The 22334-nt window shown below is 39.9% G+C and overlaps 1 protein-coding gene across 1 annotated transcript in view; it reads right to left on the reverse strand.

The window, feature by feature from the left end:
* BRINP3 (BMP/retinoic acid inducible neural specific 3) overlaps positions 1-22334 on the reverse strand; it is a 339980-nt gene that overhangs the window by 151171 nt on the left and 166475 nt on the right. The window contains exon 3 of the mRNA XM_070749010.1: positions 4646-4836. Coding sequence (XP_070605111.1) covers positions 4646-4836 — 191 coding nt within the window. The remainder of the gene's footprint in view (positions 1-4645; positions 4837-22334) is intronic.

A 22334-nucleotide genomic window follows, 5' to 3' on the forward strand; every position in this document is an offset into this window, starting at 1 on the left:
AGATGAGAAAGGAAGGAAGAGAGTGACGTCATTGGGTGGAAAAATCGCGATATAGCGTTTCGCGAAGATCGAGATCGCGAAACTCGGGGGATCACTGTATACACATAGTAAAATACATGATGACGGTTATAGAGGAGATACTCATAGATACTCATAGTAAAATATATCTATGAAAGAATAGAAAAGAAGATATAGTAATAGAACATATCAATGAAAGAATAGAAGAAGAGATATAGGAATACAAGAAAGGAATAGGAGATCCAAATTCTGCGGATCCTTGCATATCACAGCATTTCCTTAGTGTGAATTCTGGATTAATTTCCCCTTTACTATTATATTAAGGTAATTTTGTCCTTATTTGGTACTGCATCCTCCCATGATGATCTCATTAGGATGGGGTGAATAAAAGGAGAAAGTAATAAAAAAAATAAAAATAAAACTGAAGTACTAAAATGATGATAAATTCTCCAGACTTCTTTTTTTTTGAAAACATGATATCTAGGGAACTCTTGCGGTACAACAGGCTTTTGAGTAGTATTTATGATTTAACTATGGTGATTTCTTTCACTTTGTGAAACTTTTTTTCTTTCCCCCAGTGTTTGTATTTTATAGAAGGCATTCACATTTTTATCAAGGTTATTATGTATAAAATATATAATAATTTTATACATGAAATTATGTAGACGGAGGATTAGTGATGTGAAGGATATGTACAGCATTTATGTAAAACGTTTTGGAGCTATTTAAATTTTTGTTTGCTTAGGGTTTGTTTTTGTTTTTAATTTGATTAACGAACAAGCTACAGGTGCTAGAACTGAAATACCATGATCCAATTGCATTTAAACATATGAGTGCATAATTTTAATGGCAGTTGTTTCCTTTTAAAATAATTGTGCTGCTTCAGTAATTTGTTTTGGGCTCCTAGCTCGCTGTGCGGTTAAATATGCTCTCTCAAGGCTGAAGGGAGCATATTTTCAGAAAAGGAGCATGTCCTTGAAAGAAAGTATAATAATTCCAAGTGAGAATATGAAGGAAAAATTATTTTCTTAATCAGATGAGTGGAAGGTTCTCAAATTGTCAAGGAAACTTTTACATAATTATTTCTCTATTGAGATGACTTTGCTAGTAAAACTAGCACACTTCCAGAGGAAAGGGAAAGGAAATTGCTGGCATGGTTGCCAAATAAAAGGAGTTTTTATGCATATGCTCTGGGAATGTGTTGAAGTTCAAACATTTTGGAAGGAAGTACAGAATGAAATAAATAATATGCTAAACATTAATTGGATAATTACAAGTGAATTAGCAATACTAGTTAAATATGGGGAATTACGAGAATTTAAAGAAATCAAAACAGCAGCTTTGGAAAGCACTCAAGCAGTAGTGGTATTAGGGTGGAAGGATAGCAATAAATGGACAATCCAGAATTGGTACTGGTACACGGTAGACCACATCCACTTCGAAATTATGGAAATAAGATTAAATAACTTTGATGAAAATAAATTGGAGAAGCTGATGGCACGATGGAATAAGGTGAAAAATTATACCTTAAGTAGAATTTATGATGACAATGTGAAAAATAAATTCCAATCACTTTTTGTATGTAAAGAAATGTAAACCGGAGCTAAGGAAGAAATTGAAACTTATTGCAAATAATTTAACCCCCTAAATAGTGGTGGGGTTTTTATTGGTGTTGGGCACGTTTTCTTTTAAGTATTTTTTGTTTGTTGTTAATTTAGTAAATAAACCAACAATTTTTTTTATTTTTTTTTAAAGAGATGACTTTGCTCATCTACTTTACAATTTGCACACGTTGCTAGAGACTCTGAATTGAATATTTACTGATCCTTGCCAGTACCTATGGTGAATATGGTGAAGAGCTGTGATGGCTGAGTAATTTTAATGCAGTACTGCAGGCTACCTCTGCTGACTGCTGTGTGCCTGCAGTTTGGCAGTTTGATTTTCACCAGCTCAATCCTTCCGTGGTTGGTAAAATGAGGACCCAGATGGTTTGGAGAAATATGCCGACTTTGTAAACTGCTTAGAGAGGGCTGTAAAAGCACTATGAAGTGGTATATAAGTCTAAGCACTATTGCTACTTCATGCAGACTGAAGAGTATACTGCAGGAGACTTTGAAAACTTCTGAGCATCTGTGAATTACAGGGACAAGTAAATAGCAACCAACATGTGTTGTTTAAAAGTATCATGGCTGGCAATATTACAATATTCTCATTCAGTTATCCTTAATCTCAGGGCATCACAACATTTTTTGAAAAGTAAGCTAAATGTCGACAAAATCAATTGTTTAAAATTTATTTACTTGTTTCCATATTATGATGTGCAAAGGCTGTTCAATGTTATCAATACACCAAGAAAGCTAGTATCTTTGGAGACACAGAAGTGACTGCATTTATATCTGGCATTTTCTTGCAGGCTATAAATGCACAGCTTTGTTTCCAAGTAGTAATCAGGTAGTTGTTGCTTTATTAAAAGTCTTTATATTGTTAAAAAAAAATCATGCAGTTATTTTCAAAGAACTGCAGGTACTTTGCAACTTATGACCACAACTGAGCCAAAGTTTATGTTGTTAAGTGAAACATTTGTTAAGTGAGTTCTACCCCATTTTACAACTTTTCTTGCCACAGTTGTTAAATGAATCATTGCAGTTGATAAGTTAGTAACCTGGATGTTAAGTGAATCTGGCTTCCCCACTGACTTAGCAGAAGGTCGCAAAAGGTGATCACATGATTCTGGGAGAGGCCAAAATTCATAAATATGAACTAGTTGCCAAGCATCTGAATTTTGATCACATGTTCGTGGTGATGCTGCAAAGATCGCAACTATGGAAAGCAGTCATGAATCATATTTTCCAGTGCTGTTGTAACTTTGAATGCTCACTAAATGAACTGTTGTAAGTCAAGGTCTACCTCAATTGAGCATCCATCAACCTTAAGAGCCATTGAAATTTTGTCTCTAGAAAAAGGGAACTTGACTCAACTTGCTAATTCATGGAGACTATGGGAGAAAAATGGCTAATAACATTAATTTATTTGCTGCTGTTGCTTTAATATTGACATAATTTCTGCAGCTTTTTATATGATACAAAAATAGAAATTCATGGGAACATTTAAACATACATTATTATTCCTTTTCTTGAAATAGGGATGATGTACAGGAGGGAAACAGTGAACAGGCTATACTATAACAATTCCACTGATTCCAGCATAAATTTTGTATATTCAACTTGGAGTAAATTCAAATCTGCAAAGACTCTGGTACAAATTGATTGAATATATCGTAGAATGTTTGTTGATGAAGATAATTGAAGATTGCTTTATATTATATATTAGATATGAAGCATAAATATCACAGTTCTACACACTATTTTGAACCAAAGGAAAAATTTAGAAACAAATCAATTTTTCCTTGACTGTCAATAAAACATTATGAATCAATAAAATGCATTTAATGATGAGCTCTGGCAACATCATTCTGCAAAAGAATTGAAAGTTGAAATGGAGCCAAAAATGACAAATAAAATAAAAGTAAATACACAGTATGAGTCATTCTTGCTCAATTTGGCTACAACTGTGCCTGTGAAGAATAGCTGGAATCAGGGTAAATTTGTGATTGGTTAACTGTCCATTTTTAAATATATTGAGGCAGTTGTAGTTTCTTTATGGTTATGTCACATTATGTTAAAGCTGTTTTCAGGTTATTATGCAGCCATCCTTTTTCCTTCTGTCTTAGTCACTTTTTACAGAGGCACAATTGAGAGCAGTTTAACGAACTACATTGCTGCTTGGTTTGGTGGTAGCAGTGCCTTAGATAGAAAGTCCATACAGAGAGTGGTAAGGACAGTCAAGAAGATTATAGGAAACACATTCCTTGTTATTCAGGATACTGCTTATAAGTGCTATGTGCTTAGAGCTCAAAGCATTATAAGAGACCTCACATACCGTACACTTCCACAATCTGGTAGTGCTGCTAGAAATACTTTGACACCTCCTTCACAGAAAGGAGCAACAGAAACAGACCATAAAATGTACAACACATCCACTTTATGGTCTGTTTCTGTTGCTCCCTTCTGGGGAGGAGATTTCAAAATATTTCTAGTAGGACTACCAGATTCCATTACAGCTTATGCCATCTCTCTGGTAAACTTAAAAGATTCGTTTTTCTTGCCATGTACATGTATACATCTAAACTAGACAGTGTGGTTTCACTGTGTCATATAATACATGTGGGTACATGGATAATTTTGCATTTATTTATTTAATCATGTTTTTGTAGTATATATTGGAGGTGGCGAGCCTTTGATAGCTGTATGTAATGAAATTTCATTTTAATGTATGATGGTTAATGTACATTCAAAGTGACAATAAAGTTATTCTAAGTCTAAGTTCTGAGCCTGTCTATCCTGTCTATTAGAAATGGTTTCCATTCCATAGCTATAAATGAAAACATGTTTCTAGTTTCACAATTATCATTCATTGATCTTTATCTCTCTCCATCTTTCTCAAAATATAATTTCACAATGAATATGACATGGATCTAGCATCCACTGTTCAGACAGACAGAGAGACAGACACATATAGATATATAAAATGCGGTTTTGCACTGAAATGTTGCAGAATGTTTTCATACCTTGATAGCAGTGGAAGCAATCTGAATATGGTGAAGTCTTCTCAGAGTGCTGTCCCTATCAATAAAGTAAGAGGCCGCCAGCTGGTGTAGTGTTTCCAGAGTCACTGTGGTACTGTTAATGCTGGGATCACTTGTTTCTGTTCTTTTACTCAGCTTCCGTTTGTCCACAAAAATTGTGAGAGACTCTTCACCTGTGCAAAAAAGTCAAAGACGTTTACAGCACTTATTTTTCTTTGGGGTTTGTTTATTTTTTATGACATTTTAGGTTCGACTACTGCAATGCTCTCTACATGGGGCTACTTTTGAAGAGTGTTCAGAAACTAGAAATCGTGCAAAACACAGCCATACAAGAGATCATGGGTTCTCCCAGGCATGCCCATGTTTCTTCAGCACTCCGCGGACTGCATTGGTTACTGATTGGTTTCCGGACACAATTCAAAGTGTTGGTTATGACCTATAAAGCCCTACATGGCATCAGACCATATTACTTGCAGGACCGCCTCCTGCCGCATGAGTCCTAGCAACAGGTTAGCTCCCATAGAGTCGGCCTTCTCCAGGTCCCGTCAACTAGACAATGTTGCTTGGTGGGGCCTAGGGAAGAGCCTTCTCTGTGGGGGCTCCGGCCCTCTGGAATCAGCTTCCCCCAAAATTCATACTGCTCCCACCTTCCTCATCTTCCATAAGAGTCTTAAGACTCATCTATGTCGCCAAGCTTGGGGCCATTAGTTCTTAGCCCCCTGGCCGACTAATGATTGTATGTCTCTTGCATAAATAGTAATGATTGATTTTTAATATTATTGGGGTTTTTAGACTAATTAGTTTTAAAATTAATTGGATTAGGATGTTCTCATTGTTGGTTTTTTTATATGTTGTAAGCCGCCCTCAGTCCTCGGAGAGGGGCAGAATATAAATCAAACAAACAAACAAATAAATAGCATTAATCCTATGCATCTCATCTGCAAGGAAATTACTAGAAGTAAGAATTCTGGCATGAAAAATATCTAGGTAGTTAGGAGACCATTTTGCTTGGTCTGCATTTTGAACAAACCAAAAGACAATTGTCCATTCAAATTCACACTTTTCCCCCTATAATGTTTACTACCTATCAATACCTTTAGTATACACAAAATGTCTATATTAATTAAAGTAATATATCAATTGTTTTCTATTATAGAATGACAATACAGAAATGAGTATATGTTAATAACAATGCACAGCATAAGCATATGTTCATGTATGTTAAGATCATTTTCTTGGGTGATGTTGTTTGCTTTGCGCCACAATCTAATGCAGATATGAAGTGAACATGTTGATCTATTCATATATCCATTGGTTGCACATTATGTTCATATAATTACAGTGGTACCTCGAGATACGAGTTTAATTCGTTCCGGACCTGGGCTCTTAAGTCGAGCAGCTCTTATCTCGAACGACTTTTCCCCATAGGAATTAATGTAAATAATTTTAATTGGTTCCAGCCCTCAAAAACTCACAAAGTTAGTCTAAATTATGCAGAAAGACATGTTTTTAATGAAGAAATGTACATGTACATATAAATGAATAATGAAGTTTCTTTCACTTAACTTGTAAACTTTCTTAAACTTTTAAATTTACATATGTTCAACTTCTCTGCCACCCAATCCTGTAGGACAGAGGTCCCCAACCCTTTTTGCACCAGGGCCCGGCTTTAAGCGATCAAGAGAGGAATGGGTGAATGAATGGACGGAGGGTGGGAAGGAAGGAAGGAAAGAGGGAAGGGACAGGAACAGAGGAAGGAAGCAAGGAAACTTATGAAAGGGGAGAGTAAGAGAGGAATGAGTGAAGGGAGGGAGGGAGGGAAGAAGGTGGGAAGGAGAAAGAAAAGAAGAAATAGAGGAAGGGAAGGTAAAAGAGAAAGAAAAAGAGCAAGCAAGCAAGCAAGCAAGCAAGCAAGCAAGCAAGCAAGCAAGCAAGAAAGAAAGAAAGAAAGAAAGAAAGAAAGAAAGAAAGAAAGAAAGAAAGAAAGGGGGAAGGGACAGGAACAGAGGAAGGAAGCAAGGAAACTTATGAAAGGGGAGAGTAAGAGAGGAATGAGTGAAGGGAGGGAGGGAGGGAAGAAGGTGGGAAGGAGAAAGAAAAGAAGAAATAGAGGAATGGAAGGTAAAAGAGAGAAAGATAGAAAGAAAGGGGGAAGGGACAGGAACAGAGGAAGGAAGCAAGGAAACTTATGAAAGGGGAGAGTAAGAGAGGAATGAGTGAAGGGAGGGAGGGAAGAAGGTGGGAAGGAGAAAGAAAAGAAGAAATAGAAGGGAAGGTAAAAGAGAGAAAGAAAAAGAGCAAGAAAGAAAGAAAGAAAGAAAGAAAGAAAGAAAGAAAGGGGGAAGGGACAGGAACAGAGGAAGGAAGCAAGGAAACTTATGAAAGGGGAGAGTAAGAGAGGAATGAGTGAAGGGAGGGAGGGAGGGAAGAAGGTGGGAAGGAGAAAGAAAAGAAGAAATAGAAGGGAAGGTAAAAGAGAGAAAGAAAAAGAGCAAGAAAGAAAGCTGCAAGCACCCCCCCGAGCCCCCCAGGCCGGCTGCAACCCTTTAAAACACGCGCGCCGCTTCGCAGCTGTCTCCTGAAGCCGAACGCGGAAGTTAGCGTTTGGCTTCAGGAGACAGCTCCTTGGCGCTTGTATCTCGAATTTGGGCTTGTAAGTAGAACAAAAATATCTCTCCCCTCCCAGCTCTTATCTCGAGTTGCTCTTAAGTAGAGCAGCTCTTATGTCGGGGTTCCACTGTAGTTAGTAAGATTCTAGAAATTACTCTTATCTAAAGCCTAGCATGATCAATAACAAGCTAAAGTAAGCTATTGCTTATCAGTAACTAGCATTAAATATTAATAGTTTTACTTTATATTCCTCGTCTATGCTGTGCATGAAAGAAATGAAAAAAAAATGAATAATAGATCTTTAAGAATTCTATATTAATATCAACATAGAAATTAATGTAGAATCTAATGTTAAAATGTGAAATAATTACTGCAAATTAAGATTCAAATGTAAAATGTATTTTCGTGATTTAGAGAACTATTCCTGGGGAGGGAGGGTGGGAAGGCAGGGAGGGAGGGAGGGAAGGAAGGAGGGAGGGAGGGAGGGAGGGAAGGAAGGAAGGAAGGAAGGAAGGAAGGAAGGAAGGAAGGAAGGAAGGAAGGAAGGAAGGAAGGAAGGAAGGAAGGAAAAATTAACAGACCAGCAAAAGGACTGGAAAAATTACTCTACAGCCTTAATTGTTTATATTTATTCAATATTTCTTAAAACAGTATTTACCTTCATTAACCCTAATTAAAACTGAAGTATATTTGGTGGTGTGTGTTTTTTTTAAAAAAAAATAAGTTTTATTCACAGGAAAAAGAAATTGCCAGGTGATGCAGTAATTGGGTCATGAGATTGGCAGACTGTCAAGAATGATGATCATATTCTAATGATTATGTTCTTGTGGACACAAATTCATAACTAGAAAAATTGTCATCCATATAGCAGACCAACATTCCCATTACCTTTGGAGTGTTCAAACTACCCTTTGGTTAGGATTAATTGCATCGGATAAAAAATGAACGCTCGGACACCAAGCTGGATAATAAAGGTGTCACTTTATTAAATATTTACAGAGACCTGCAGGGGTCACTAAATGGGGTGGAATTTCCTGAACACAACATACTTGGGCAACTAATGGGCGTAATTCCATGCCTGGTCAGGGTGAGGTGTGTCCCGCCAGCACCCAGCCATGTAAGCCACGCCCGAGCATGTGGGAGGGCTCACCCCCATGCCTGGGAACTGGAAATGATATAAAGGAGCCCCAAGGACACCCCCTTCACACTGCTCCGACCGGGTAGGCTGCATGAGTGGTGCAATGGGGGCGCCTGTAGGGCAGCGAGCTGGGCAGAGAACGAAGGCGTGGGTGGCAAGCAGGCCCTAAAATAGGTCGATAGCCACGCCCACGCCTCCTGACAGCCCATGCAGCCCATGTGAGGGGGTGCTGAGAAAGGAGCTCGGCACCACCTATCTGTGAGAGCACCCAGCAGATAGGTGGTGCCGAGCTCCTTTCCGTCTTCTGCAAATGTCGGCCGGGCGTTAGACAACTCATGCAGCCTATCTGGTCGGAGCAGTGTGAAAGGGGTACCCTTGGGACTCACTTACATCATTTCCTTTCAATTTTTCACAGTTATAACAAGATATATGTTGCCAATTTGCAGCAAATAAGGAAAGTGACCATAACAAAAATAAGCAAGATTCTATTATTATATCTCAATAAACTATAGTGCTAATCTTCATATGAGATTTTCTGGTCTGGTCTATCTAGTGGAACTAAAACATTGTGAATTCCTGAAATAGTATTTGCTTTCCAAAATCTGGAGAGAAGTTGAAGATTTAAGACAGACCTCTTTTCAATTTATAAATAACATGTGCTTTGATGTTATACTATCTGTCAGCTCCATACCTGAGCCTGCATAACTGGCAAATTCCTATATTGAGAGAAGAAAAAAGCATAACAAAATGAGACATTATATCATAAAGTTATGATATGAATAGAGAGAGTAGAACTGCTGTTTTGTTATGCTTTCTCCCCCCTGATTTTCTTGATCAGGATAGAAACTGAAATAATTAACCTATATATATTTATTCAAAAGTAAGACTCGTGGTACTTCTTCTGAAGCAACTTGTTCTTGCCCATATTCATTCTTTCTTTCTACCTACCTACCTATCCACCCACCCATCTATCTATCCTACAACATCTTGAATTTCCAAAGACCTACACAAGGGTCCTCTTTGTAGACTTTCATTCAGCATTCAATACCATTATTCTGGACCTTCTTCTAACTAAACTAAATCAGCTAGCGGTACCTGGACACACTTGTGAATTGATCATAAGCTTCCTAACAGACAGGAAGCATCAGGTGAAGCTAAGCAGATTCACATCAGATACCTGCACAATTAAACAAGGATGTGTGCTCTCTTCTCTTCACTTCTCTTCTCTCTATATACCAATGACTGCATCTCAAACATTCCATCTGTTAAACTACTGAAGTTTGCAGATGACACAAAATTAATTGGTCTCATTCAAGACAATGATGAATCCACAGATGGGAAGTTGAACAACTAGCATCATAGTGCAACCAGAACAAACTGGAACGGAACACACTGAAAACCCTAGAAATGGTGACAGACTTTAGGAGAAATTCTCCCATACTACCACCTCTTACAATACTAGACAACACAGTATCAAAAATAGAGACCTTCAAATTTCTAGGTTCTATCATATCTCAAGACCTAAAATTAATTAATTAATTAATTAATTTATTTATTTATTTATTTATTTATTTGTATGCCGCCCCTCTCCGCAGACATCTAACATAAAATATATCATCAAAAAAGCACAGCAAAGAATGTTCTTTCTGCGCCAACCAGGGGTGGGTTCTACTTATCTTTCCCACTGGTTTGCACCATGATGTAAATGCACATTTTGTGTGAGTGTGCTTGCTTCTCTTGTATGCACACGCATCCCCATAATGCAATTTTGCTTTGGCACATGCTCAGTAGCTTAAAATCAACCTGACCTACAGCTGAGGAGTTGGTCAACTGAGCTTTTGAAGGAATAAAGGTCAGTATAAACGCAGGAGCGGGAGAGAGGGCCCTCTTTCAAGTGGCAAAACAGTGACATCCCCAGCGGGTCACTACCGATTCATGAGAACTGGTCAGAACCAGGAGGAACCCATCATGGCACAAACTCAGGAAATTCAAAATGCCCAAGGAGCTGCTGATACAGTTTTACAGAGGAATCATTGCATCTGTCACCTGCACCTCTATAACTGCTTGGTTCAGTTCTGCAACCCAACAAGACAGACACAGACTTCAGAGGATAATTAAAGCTGCAGCAAAAACAATTACTACCAATGTGCTTTCCACTGAGGACCTGCGCAACAACAAGATTCAAGAACATTTTTTTCCACAATGCCATCACTCTGCTAAACAAATATTTCCCTCACCACTGTCAAACTATTCACTAAGGCTGAATTACTATTACTATTAGTCTTCTCATCATTCCTATCATCCATCTCCTCCCACTTATGACTGTATGACTGTAACCTGTTGCTTCTATCCTTATGATTTACATTAATGTTGGTTGTTTTCTGATTGCTTATGTGTACCCTATGACGATCATTTAGTGTTGCACCACATGATCCTTGGCGAATGTTTCTTTTCTTTTATGTACACTAGCATATGCAACAAAGACAAATTCCTTGTGTGTCTTGGCTAATAAAGAATTCTATTCTATTCTATTCTATTCTATTCCACTCCATTCTCCACCCATCCAACTATCCATACCAATTTAAGATTTTTGTTTTCAATTGAAATTCATCATGGAAACTTTTATTCCTGCAATTTCTTCAAAATACTATCAGAATAGGAGAGTTCTTCTATTCATTTTTACTTTGTGTCAAAGAATTAACAGAATACCTCGCCTGTGCTTCACTCCCCGGCCTGTTTTGCAGCAGGGCCAGGGAGACACGACCTCCGGCATAGCCGCCATCTTGTGGGCCGAGATCTTGTGAGATTTCGCGAGATCTCGGCCATTTCCTGGTCATCGGCCATGGCCGATGACGTTGTCGGGGGCAGAACCTGCCAGCCCTATAAAAAGGGCTGTGCAGGCTTGGGGCCTCCTTTTCGCCCCACGACGACAGAGCGAACACCCACCCGCCCTCCCTATCTTTCAGTGTGCCACTGTGGGTCTCCCTTAGGGGGCCAAATAGGAATTTTTGGCGGTCTCGGTATTTTCTGCAACCGTTTTTTCACCTGTTCCACACTGCGGCGACGGACATGCGGTTAGGGGGTGCTTCGCACCCAGCTTAGGCTAATTGGCTTACCTTTGGTCATTTGGGTAGGCAGGTTAGGGGCGGAAAACTGGGTGGTGTTTAGCAACTGCGTGTTCTCCGTTGGGCATCTTTGGGGATGATTGACAGGTTCTCTCCAAAGGCTTGTGGTGGCTAGCCGGCCTGAGTAATTGGGGGGAACCTGTCTTTGGGTCCCGCCCATTTCTTTCCCCTTGTAGGGGTTAGGCGGCGAGACTTCCCACATGCACGTGCATGGCAGAGACCCAGGTGAGGGCGGGGCCCTTCACCTGGGTCAGCATAGAGCTACACCCATAAGTTGCCCTGGAAGTTTTTCTGACATCATTTTCCGCCCCGGAAGCAATTGTTTGACCCTGCGGGTCCTTGTTTAGGGTTATATTTAAATTTATGCTAATTTGATGAATAAATTATGCAAATTTAATTAATAAAAACGACCCATTTTAAATCCAGCTCTTTGTGTCCGTGTCGTTACTCCGCCTCTGCTGCAAATACATTGTCATGCTGCATACTTTCAGAAAGAGCTGAAGAAGAATTAGGAAATGGCACATTGCAATACTGAGTTAAATTCATAAAAATCTTAGGCTATATGGCTATATGAATTAGTTCAATAGACATGCAAATTATAAGGCCCTGTATTGAAGGCATTACTAAAATAAGCTGACAGCTTTAGCTAAATATTCATAAATATGATTTTGGAGTCTATATTTATATTGTGCATAATAATAAATGTTCTGATGACTGAAACATTTGGAGTTGTTTTCTGTTTTTGTTTTTTTCCCTTCTGCTTTAATGTAGACATATTTTTGAAACCTATCTTCTCATTCTGTAAAATTATTAGTGATGCAAGGAACATAAAGTGCACAGAAGGTAATTATCTATTTTGGGGAAGCAGCTACGCAAAATATATTGGTCACATACATTTATGAAAGCATAAGGGGGGTACCAAAAGTATGCTTTGGAAAGTTAAAATCTGCAAGATGGCAGGACATGTCCTGTCTCTTTTGTACATGCATCAACATCACAGAACTGTACAAAAAAAAAAAAAGCATGGCTTGGGTTATAATATTACATCTGCCATCTTACAGATTTTAGTACCTTTCAGATGCTGTTTTTCACAACACAAAAAATATTTTCCCCTCTATTTAAACATTTACTATACTGCAGTTGTGTATTGCTATTTTATCCCATTGTAAATATTCAACTGAGAGAATTTTACTGAGAGAATTAAGTCCATTAAGAAATACCTGTTTTCCCCCAAAATAAGACATCCCCTGATAATAAGCCCAATCGGGCTTTTGAATGCATGGCAATTAGGCCATGTACTTATTTCAGGGTTCAAAAAAATATAAGACAGGATCTTATTTTCAGGGAAACACAGTATGCTTGGCAATTCCTTTGCATATCTGATGTCTTTAATCTTATATAAAGCAGCAGAGCTATGGATAGGAACTTTTAATCAGTATTATATATATATATATTGGCTAAACTATACATTAAAGGGAGGGGGAGCCACAGATTTATTGTACATTCAAATTTGCCAGGGCAGACTCTCCAATCCAGAACTGCACTTCACGTTTTTTTTTTCTTGAATCAAAATTACATATAGAGCAGCAATTATTTAGGAATGACTTATACAAAATTATACCACTGGAAAATCCATGTATGTATAAAAAAGGAGTTTTGGAGAACTTTATTTATAACATTTATGAAAAATGGGTAACTGGAGGGGTCAAAATGTATAGATTGTACTTTATATGAAAAACTTTTCTTACTTAAACATAATTTACAAAGCATAGAACAAACATTAATAATTTATGATTATAAGATTCCCAGAATTACCATATGGTAAGATGGATAGCCAATAAATTTTATAAATAAATAAACAAAATAAATAAATAAATAATAATATAGAAAGAAGAAATGAATAATATATGTGAGATATTGACATGATATAACTTTAGAAGGCTACCTCCCCAGTTTTATAAATTGTTATTTAAAATTATAAACTTGAGTAGCTTTCATGAACAAGGTAACATACAATGAAATGGATTAAAAATACAGATTGATAAATAGACAAAATATTAGTTCAGTGGTACCTCTACTTAAGAACTTAATTTGTTCCATGACCAGGTTCTTAAGTAGAAATGTTCTTAAGTAGAAGCAATTTTCCCATAGGAATCAAAGAAAAGCAAATAATGTGTTCAAACACATTAGGAAAGAAATAAAAGCTTGGAATTTGGGTGGGAGGAGGAAGAAGAGTCACTGCTGGAGGAAGAAGGTGAGATGAGGGGAATCAAAAAAATCCAAAACTTTAAGGCTTAAAAAAAAAGAGGGACTCCTAGGTGGTGAGGAGGAGCACACACCTCCCATATACCCGGCGCGAGGCTGCCTCCCATACACTGGCTGCTGCTGCTGCTACCTCTTCCTTCCCATGCTGAAGGGCTCCCGTCTCCTCTTGTTCACTCGCTTTGTAGCCAGTGCTTTTCCTTTACTGTGGTGACTCCTCGGTTGCCCCAGAGCGAAGGGAGCATTTCTTTTCTCTGGGAGCCGGCAGAGGTTTATTCCCTGTCCAAGCGCTCAGAGAAAGGAAATTGCTTCATTCACTCTGGACTGCCAAAGCGTCCAAAAGGCTCCTCTGGCAGCTCAGATGGCTGGGATTAAAAGGGGAATGGCAGGAAACTGACCGAGCCTTCGTGCCGCTCTCAAATTTCCTGGGGAATTTTTCCGGCCTCCGGTTCTTAAGTAGAAAATGGTTCTTAAGTAGAGGCAAAAAATCTTGAACACCCGGTTCTTATCTAGAAAAGTTCTTAAGTAGAGGTACCACTGTACCACTATATACATGTCTTTTTTTATTGAAAATTAAAATATTCCTAGGGCAGGTGGAATGTTTGTCAGATATAATCTATAATTTTAAAAGATTGCATTTCATTTGAAACAACATTTAACAAAAATTCTTAGTCATGAAAAATCACCATAGTCAAATAAGAGAAGAACGGCTTGAAATGCCACTGGCTGTATTTTCTCAGAATAACTTTTTAAAAGAAAACTCAACAACAACAGCAACAAACTTGTCTTAAGTTTCCATGGGCAACCTTCTTCAGTGCCCATGTATATAGAGATCCTGGGAACATTTTACAGATCCATTGGTTGTCCAAGAGAAACAGAATGGAAAAGGCAAAGCAAACTATTGTGCATCCATTAGCCTAACTGGCTGTTTTGCCTGTGAATACCAATGTTTGGCATCTCTACTAAAGAACACAAAATGCAACAGTGGCATTCTCCTTTCTTATTGACAAGGTACAATTGGAGGAAAGAGAAACATTTATTTGGGGAAAAACACTTTTTAAAATAAGATCTTTAAAAGCACAAGGGATACAGTGTCTGCATTTGGGGCTGATCTGTCCAATCTATAGTAAACCCTCAGACAAATGATTCGAGACACCTGATTCATACAAATGACACAACTCTTTACTGTAATTAAATCCCACTCAGGTGTCTCATCTCTTATTGATGTGGATTCCAATTATGATAATTTTTCCCCACTATCTTAATTTTGACTTTCAAATGTTCTAAATTCCAGTGAACTGTTATATAGTTGCATATTGGATATCAAATATTGCTATTCCTAGACCAAATGTCAATAAAATATATCAAGAATATTTGACATATATGCAAACATTTATTTGAGAATATAGTGAATAGTTGAAGCCCTAATCTCAGGATTAAGTGTTGTTACTAATTTACTGTTTCTAAAGAAGTCTGAATCATGTAAGTAAGTAAATTGAGGACTATAAGAAATTTAAGATTAAGATCTCTACAAGAATCTGAACTACTAACAGTCAAAACAAATTGATAGTAGATAAGAGTCAATGGAATTCAAGGTGGACTGGATTTAGATCTCTTGGAAAGAAGCTCAATAGTGATATGCATTTGACCCCTTCCTCTGGCTCAACTTAGTTACTTCTTACATAATTTTGAATAATTTCATCTTGAAAAAGCAAACATAGCTATAGTAACTTTCAAAGCATGACAAATTAAAGAGATGCATACCTAATGAAACCAAATTGGTCACTTCATTTCAAAATTCAGTCGAGAAGATCCACTGAATTATATGAGTTAGTATCAAGCCAACAGGCAAAGGATTATAGGATATATGTAACACATATATAAACATGCATTTCTAAGAACTCAACTACTTCATAGTTGAGAGACTGGTATAATATAGAAATGTTTTTTTAAAAAAATCTATATGTTTTAGACAGATGCCTACATAAGTCGGGATTCTTTGACTATCTGACAGCCACATAGGAATGTTGTATTCTTAAGCCTTTTTTAAAAATATAAATCTTCAATTGTCGGGCACAGTTGAATGTAATGTTTCCTTTCATATTTGATGTCTGCAAGATACCAGCTTCCCAATTCTCCTTTTTGACATAGTTTCCATTAAGAAATACACATCTTGATTAATATTTGTTAGACATTAAAGTGTCTGCAAATATTAAACACATATCAGACATCACACATGGGATAAAAGACCACTGGGATTGAGTTAGGTGAATATTGAATTTTTCCTTCAATATTCACATGACAAGTTGACCTTCTAAGAGGATTGTGTGATAATAACAGAAGTTTAAACATCCCGAGGAGCTGGTAGAAAATAATTTAATGAAATATTGCCATTTAAAACATGGAAATCCTTTCATTTTAGGCCCAAGTTCATACAAACAATTTTTCAGCAATTGTTAGGGTGTAATAACTTTGAAACATTTTCTCTTCTATGTAGACTGAATTCTTAATTAAAAAATAAAATTATTTCCTCTTTTTTAATCAATTTCTTGTAACCTGATAAGAAGAGGTCTTCAACCCATCACAGTATTGTCCACTCTCAGAAATTGAGTCATTTTTAAGGTAGTCCTCAAAATACTGCTTCCTTTGGAATAACTTTGTTTTTGGAGGAAAGTCCAAGATAGAAACATTTTTAAAAGGCCTTTGTTAGATATCAAGGACAAGAGGAGGGCAATAACAGTATCAGGAGAACAGAGCCGCCCTGAGTCTGCGGAGAGGGGCGGCATACAAACCTAATTAATAATAATAATAATAATAATAACAACAACAACAACAACAACAACAACAACAACAACAACATGGTTAACCCATTGCATCAGCATGTTTCTTGCATTAAAATCAGAAGTGAAATCCAGCAGGTTCGGACATGTTCTGAAGAACTGGTAGCAGAAATTTTGAGTAATTCAGAGAACCAGCAAATAACACTTCTGGCTGGCCCCAAAATAGCATGGGAATGTAGATCTTGCAATACCTTCTCCCCGGAGTGGGGTCAGAATGGAGATTTTGCAGTATCCTTCCCCTGCCATGTCCACCAAGCCACGCCCACAGAACTGGTAGTAATAAAACTGGATTTCATCACTGATTAAAATGTTTCCTCAAGAAATGCAAAACCTGTATTTCCATGTTTCATTAGGAAATAAAGATTGATTCAATTATGACTTTGAATCCTACAGAAGAGTTTGTGATACATTCCTCCAAAAAGAAATAAAAAAGCCTTTCTGAATCACGCAGAAGAGTTGGTGATATATTTCTTCAAAAATGTTTCAATTTTATTCCAACTTGAATAAAACACTTTTAGCAAAATTGTATGAGGAACAAACTTCATGGCCATTTCAGCCAGAGACTGAGTGGGCAATTTATGGGACAACTTATTTTTAGCCTAAAACTGAGAAACATACCATGTTTTTATCAGTATTTTATAAATTTTGTACAATTGAACTATCAATCATGGCACCATGGGCAGACACACTGTAAATGACACAAATATAGGTGGAATGCTTTCATTTTCCAACTATTTTGTACTTTTCTACAAAAAAAATGGATGAAACTTAAAATGTTGTAATTTTAAATGACAAAAGGAAGTTACATCTAGAAAGGACTGCTATAAAATCAATACTGTAGTGAAATGCATGTTGCTTCCAAAACAGGATGAAGAGACTTTCATTTTCTCCACATACAGCTGAGATGTTGCCTGCAGAAAATGAATCAAATATGAGTGTTTTTTTTTAAATAAGGCTGCTTGCCAAGTTGACCAGCAGAAGGCTATTCAATCTCAGTAATTTTCTTTAAGTAAATGTTCACCAAAGGATAAAATGATTTTTGTCTCCATTGTCACTTTGAGGGTAGATAGCTGCCTGCATGAACAATTCTGAGCATCAATGATCTTTCCTGCTGCATAATTACACCAAATTTTCTCAAACATCTATCAATCCTTGGTTACTGAAAAATAAAAGATATCCTACCCACCAAAATAGATGGTACTCTCTGTTCATGAGCTGTTAATCTAGTTTGCAGATTTGAAAAAATAAATCATGTCCATGAGAAGTTTCAGATCTATGTTAGCTGTCCAATAATACTTTTGCCTCCAGAATATTTCTGGAGTGACTTAATTTTACTCTCATGCAAACTGTAATTATTTCAGGTGCTGGTATAATATTTCTATGATTCCATGAACTTCACAAGAACGTATAGCAATGCTGAATCTGAGAAACAAAGTGTTAAATCATTTACCATATCCTTAAATGACCTAACTCATTTGCTTGACAGCTCAATGAAGATGTCAACCCAGGGCACAGCAGCAGTAAAAAAAAGCAAATTCCTTGCTTGGCATGATTAGGAAGGGAATCAAAAATAAGTCAGTAAGTGTTGTATTGCCTCTGTACAAATTGATGATGAGGCCACACTTGGAGTACTGTGTACAGTTCTGGTCACCGCACCGCAAGAAGGATATAATGGAACTGGAAAAGGTGCAAAAAAATGGCAACAAATATGATAAAGGAAATGGAGCACCTCCCTTATGAAACCAGGTTGGCCTTGGTCTCTTCAGCCTTGAAATTCGGTGTTTAAAGGGTGACTTGATTGAAGTGTATAAAAATTAATTAATTAATTAATTAAATTAATAATAATAATAATAATAATCCCGAGTCTGCGGAGAGGGGCGGCATACAAATCTAATAAATTATTTAATTATTATTATTATTATGGAATTTACTTCCAGAAGAGGTTGTGACAGCTGTCAGCCTTGATAGCTTCAAGGCAGGATTAGACAGATTCATGGATGCCAAGTGTATCGGTAGTTATTGAAACGGATGTTGGTTGAGGCAGGCAGGATTCCCTTGAGTACCATTTTTTGGGGGGTCAGGGGAAAGGGAGGATTTTGCCTTCTCTTTCTGCTCAAGATCCCCATGTACCACTGTGTGACACAGAATGCTGGATTCAATGGTCTTTGGCATGATTCAGCATGGCTCTTCTTATGCTCTTAACTCAGCAATGTCATATAAATCAGAAAGAGAAATAGATCCTGCAACTCATCAGAGCATTATTATAATCTTTCCAGTGCAACCTTTGGAAATGAAAAAGAGGTGCTGGTCTTACCTGATACAGCTCTGCGCCGAGATGTGGATATGGCATGTAGGCATGGGATATTTCTGTCTGGTCTCTGATTGGACTGAGTCTGTCAAAGCTGTTCAGAACCTGTTGCTATATTGAAATGAAGAAGTGAAGCGACAGACTCTGTTGTGCTATATACCGTATATACTCGAGTATAAGCCGACCCGAGTATAAGCCGAGGCACCAATTTTTGCCACAAAAACTGTGAAAACTTATTGACCCGAGTATAAGCCGAGGTTAGAAAATGCAGTGGCTACTGGTAACTTATAAAAATAGAAACCAATAAAATTACATTAATTGAGACATGTTTTAGAATATTTATTTTAAAGAAAACCAGTAAACTAGCTTTAAGCGATCAAGAGATGAATGGGTGAATGAATGGACGGAGGGTGGGAAGGAAGGAAGGAAAGAGGGAAGGGACAGGAACAGAGGAAGGAAGCAAGGAAACTTATGAAAGGGGAGAGTAAGAGAGGAATGAGTGAAGGGAGGGAGGGAGGGAAGAAGGTGGGAAGGAGAAAGAGAAGAAGAAATAGAGGAAGGGAAGGTAAAAGAGAGAAAGAAAAAGAGAAAGAAAGAAAGAAAGAAAGAAAGAAAGAAAGAAAGAAAGGGGGAAGGGACAGGAACAGAGGAAGGAAGCAAGGAAACTTATGAAAGGGGAGAGTAAGAGAGGAATAAGTGAAGGGAGGGAGGGAAGAAGGTGGGAAGGAGAAAGAAAAGAAGAAATAGAGGAAGGGAAGGTAAAAGAGAGAAAGAAAAAGAGCAAGCAAGAAAGCAAGAAAGCAAGAAAGGGGGAAGGGACAGGAACAGAGGAAGGAAGCAAGGAAACCTATGAAAGGGGAGAGTAAGAGAGGAATGAGTGAAGGGAGGGAGGGAGGGAAGAAGGTGGGAAGGAGAAAGAAAAGAAGAAATAGAGGAAGGGAAGGTAAAAGAGAGAAAGAAAAAGAGCAAGCAAGAAAGCAAGAAAGCAAGAAAGGGGGAAGGGACAGGAACAGAGAAAGGAAGCAAGGAAACCTATGAAAGGGGAGAGTAAGAGAGGAATGAGAGAAGGGAGGGAGGGAGGGAAGAAGGTGGGAAGGAGAAAGAAAAGAAGAAATAGAGGAAGGGAAGGTAAAAGAGAGAAAGAAAAAGAGCAAGAAAGAAAGAAAGAAAGAAAGAAAGAAAGAAAGAAAGAAAGGGGGAAGGGACAGGAACAGAGGAAGGAAGCAAGGAAACCTATGAAAGGGGAGAGTAAGAGAGGAATGAGTGAAGGGAGGGAGGGAAGAAGGTGGGAAGGAGAAAGAAAAGAAGAAATAGAGGAAGGGAAGGTAAAAGAGAGAAAGAAAAAGAGCAAGAAAGAAAGAAAGAAAGAAAGAAAGGCAACTTCAAAGAAAGGCTCACTGAGCATCTCTCACTCTCTCTCTCTTTCTATCCCTCTTTCTCTTTCTCTCCCCCTCTTTCTCTCACTCTCTCTTTCTCACTTTCTCTCTATCTCAGTGTTTCCCAACCTTTTTTGAGCCGCGGCCGTTAGCCCGGCTGATTTTTCCCTGCTGCCGTTTTCACGCAAAACTGTCCTGGATTCCCGGATCGCTCGCTTCTCCGGCATCGCGCCTTTTCAATGCCGTCAGAGGGGCGCGTCAGTGGCTTCCGGAGCACAGGGAAGGGCTTAAGCCGCCGTCTTTTCCCCGTGGGAGCGCCAGACCTCTTGTCTGCCCGGCCCGAGGCACGAAATTGCTGCTTATGCCAGGCGGCTCGCCTGGAACACAAGCAATGCCGCCTGGCATAAGCAGCGATTTCGTGCCTCGGGCCGGGCAGACAAGAGGTCTGGCGCGTCAGAGGGGCGCGTCAGCGGCGGGACCCGGCCGCCGCCCCCCCCCCCACGTAGAAGCCAAGCCCCCCCCAGCCGAGCCTGGTGGCAAGCTCGCCCCCAACCCCCGGAGATCGAGCGCACGAAGAGGCATCTCTCGCCTTCTGCCGCGGCGGAGGAAGGCGAATGCGGCTTGGAAGCTGGGAGGGGGTCAGAAGAGCTTCCAAGCCGCATTCGCCTTCCTCCGCCGCGGCAGAAGGCGAGAGATGCCTCTTCGTGCGCTCGATCTCCGGGAGTTGGGGGCGAGCTTGCCACCAGGCTCGGCTGGGGGGGGCTTGGCTTCTATGTGGGGGGGGGGGGCGGCGGCCGGGTCCGGCTCCCGCCGCTGACGCGCCCTTCTGATGGCGTTTGGCGGCTTCCCCGTGGGAGCGCCAGACCTCTTGTCTGCCCGGCCCGAGGCACGAAACCGCTGTTTATGCCGGGCGGCTCGCCTGGAACACAAGCAATGCTGCCTGGCATAAGCAGCGATTTCGTGCCTCGGGCCGGGCAGACAAGAGGTCTGGTGCGTCAGAGGGGTGCGTCAGCGGCGGGAGCCGGACCCGGCCGCCCCCCCCCCCACGTAGAAGCCAAGCCCCCCCCAGCCGAGCCTGGTGGCAAGCTTCCGCCCCCCTCCCAGCTTCCAAACCGCATTCACCTTCCTCCGCCGCTGCTGCGCTGCGCGTGGCGGGAGAAGCCCGGACAACGCCGGAGCGCTTTCCCGTCGCGCCTTCCAAAGCAGCGCTGGGCGAAAGAGAGCCTTCCTCCGCCGCCGCCAGCCGCGGTTCCGAGTGGGGCTGCACCCTCTCTCTCTTCTTCCCCGCGACTGCCCCGATGGCGTGCGAGGGGAAAAAGGCGAGGGGAAGCCGGCAAGGTGGGGGGGGACTCGTGAAGCAGGAATCCACCCCCCCGACCTCACCATCGCCTTTTCCCCCTCTCGCACGCCATCGGAGCAGTTGGCTGGCGCCTTTGCTGGAGCCAGGGAAGGGAAGGCACCTGCAAGAAGACTGAAGCTCCAGCTCTAAGAGCAAAGGCAAAGAGCTGGCGTCTTTGCTAGAGCTGGGGAGGAGGCAACTGCCCCACTCTTGCCACAGCCGCTTCGGTTGGAGCGCCCTTTGCCGCCGCACTTTGCCCTTTCCCACACCCGCCCAAGCCAGCAATGTCTGACAGGCTCCCGCGGTGCACCCTCTTGTGGTGATCCGGCGCCCTCTTGTGGTGACCCGAGTATAAGCCGAGGTCGGGTTTTTCAGCCCATTTTTGGGGCTGAAAAACTCGGCTTATACTCGAGTATATACGGTACCCTTAATCTAAACATGTTTCTCCTGACTTAAGTCCACAGTCTACTTTGACTAGAATGGGTGTAGCTGGATGCTATATCCACATCTTGGAGAAGAGATAAATCAGGTAAAACAAACCCTTTCTCCCTCATAGTGAATATAGCATCAAGGCATGGGACATACCAAAGCTGGCTGTCCAACTGGGCGGGTGACAATTTTAGGTAGACTAGAGCTGAGATTTTAGTCCTGAACCACCTATTGCAGCACTCTC

The sequence above is a fragment of the Erythrolamprus reginae genome, chromosome 3, assembly GCF_031021105.1.
Source record: "Erythrolamprus reginae isolate rEryReg1 chromosome 3, rEryReg1.hap1, whole genome shotgun sequence".
NCBI lineage: Eukaryota > Metazoa > Chordata > Lepidosauria > Squamata > Dipsadidae > Erythrolamprus > Erythrolamprus reginae.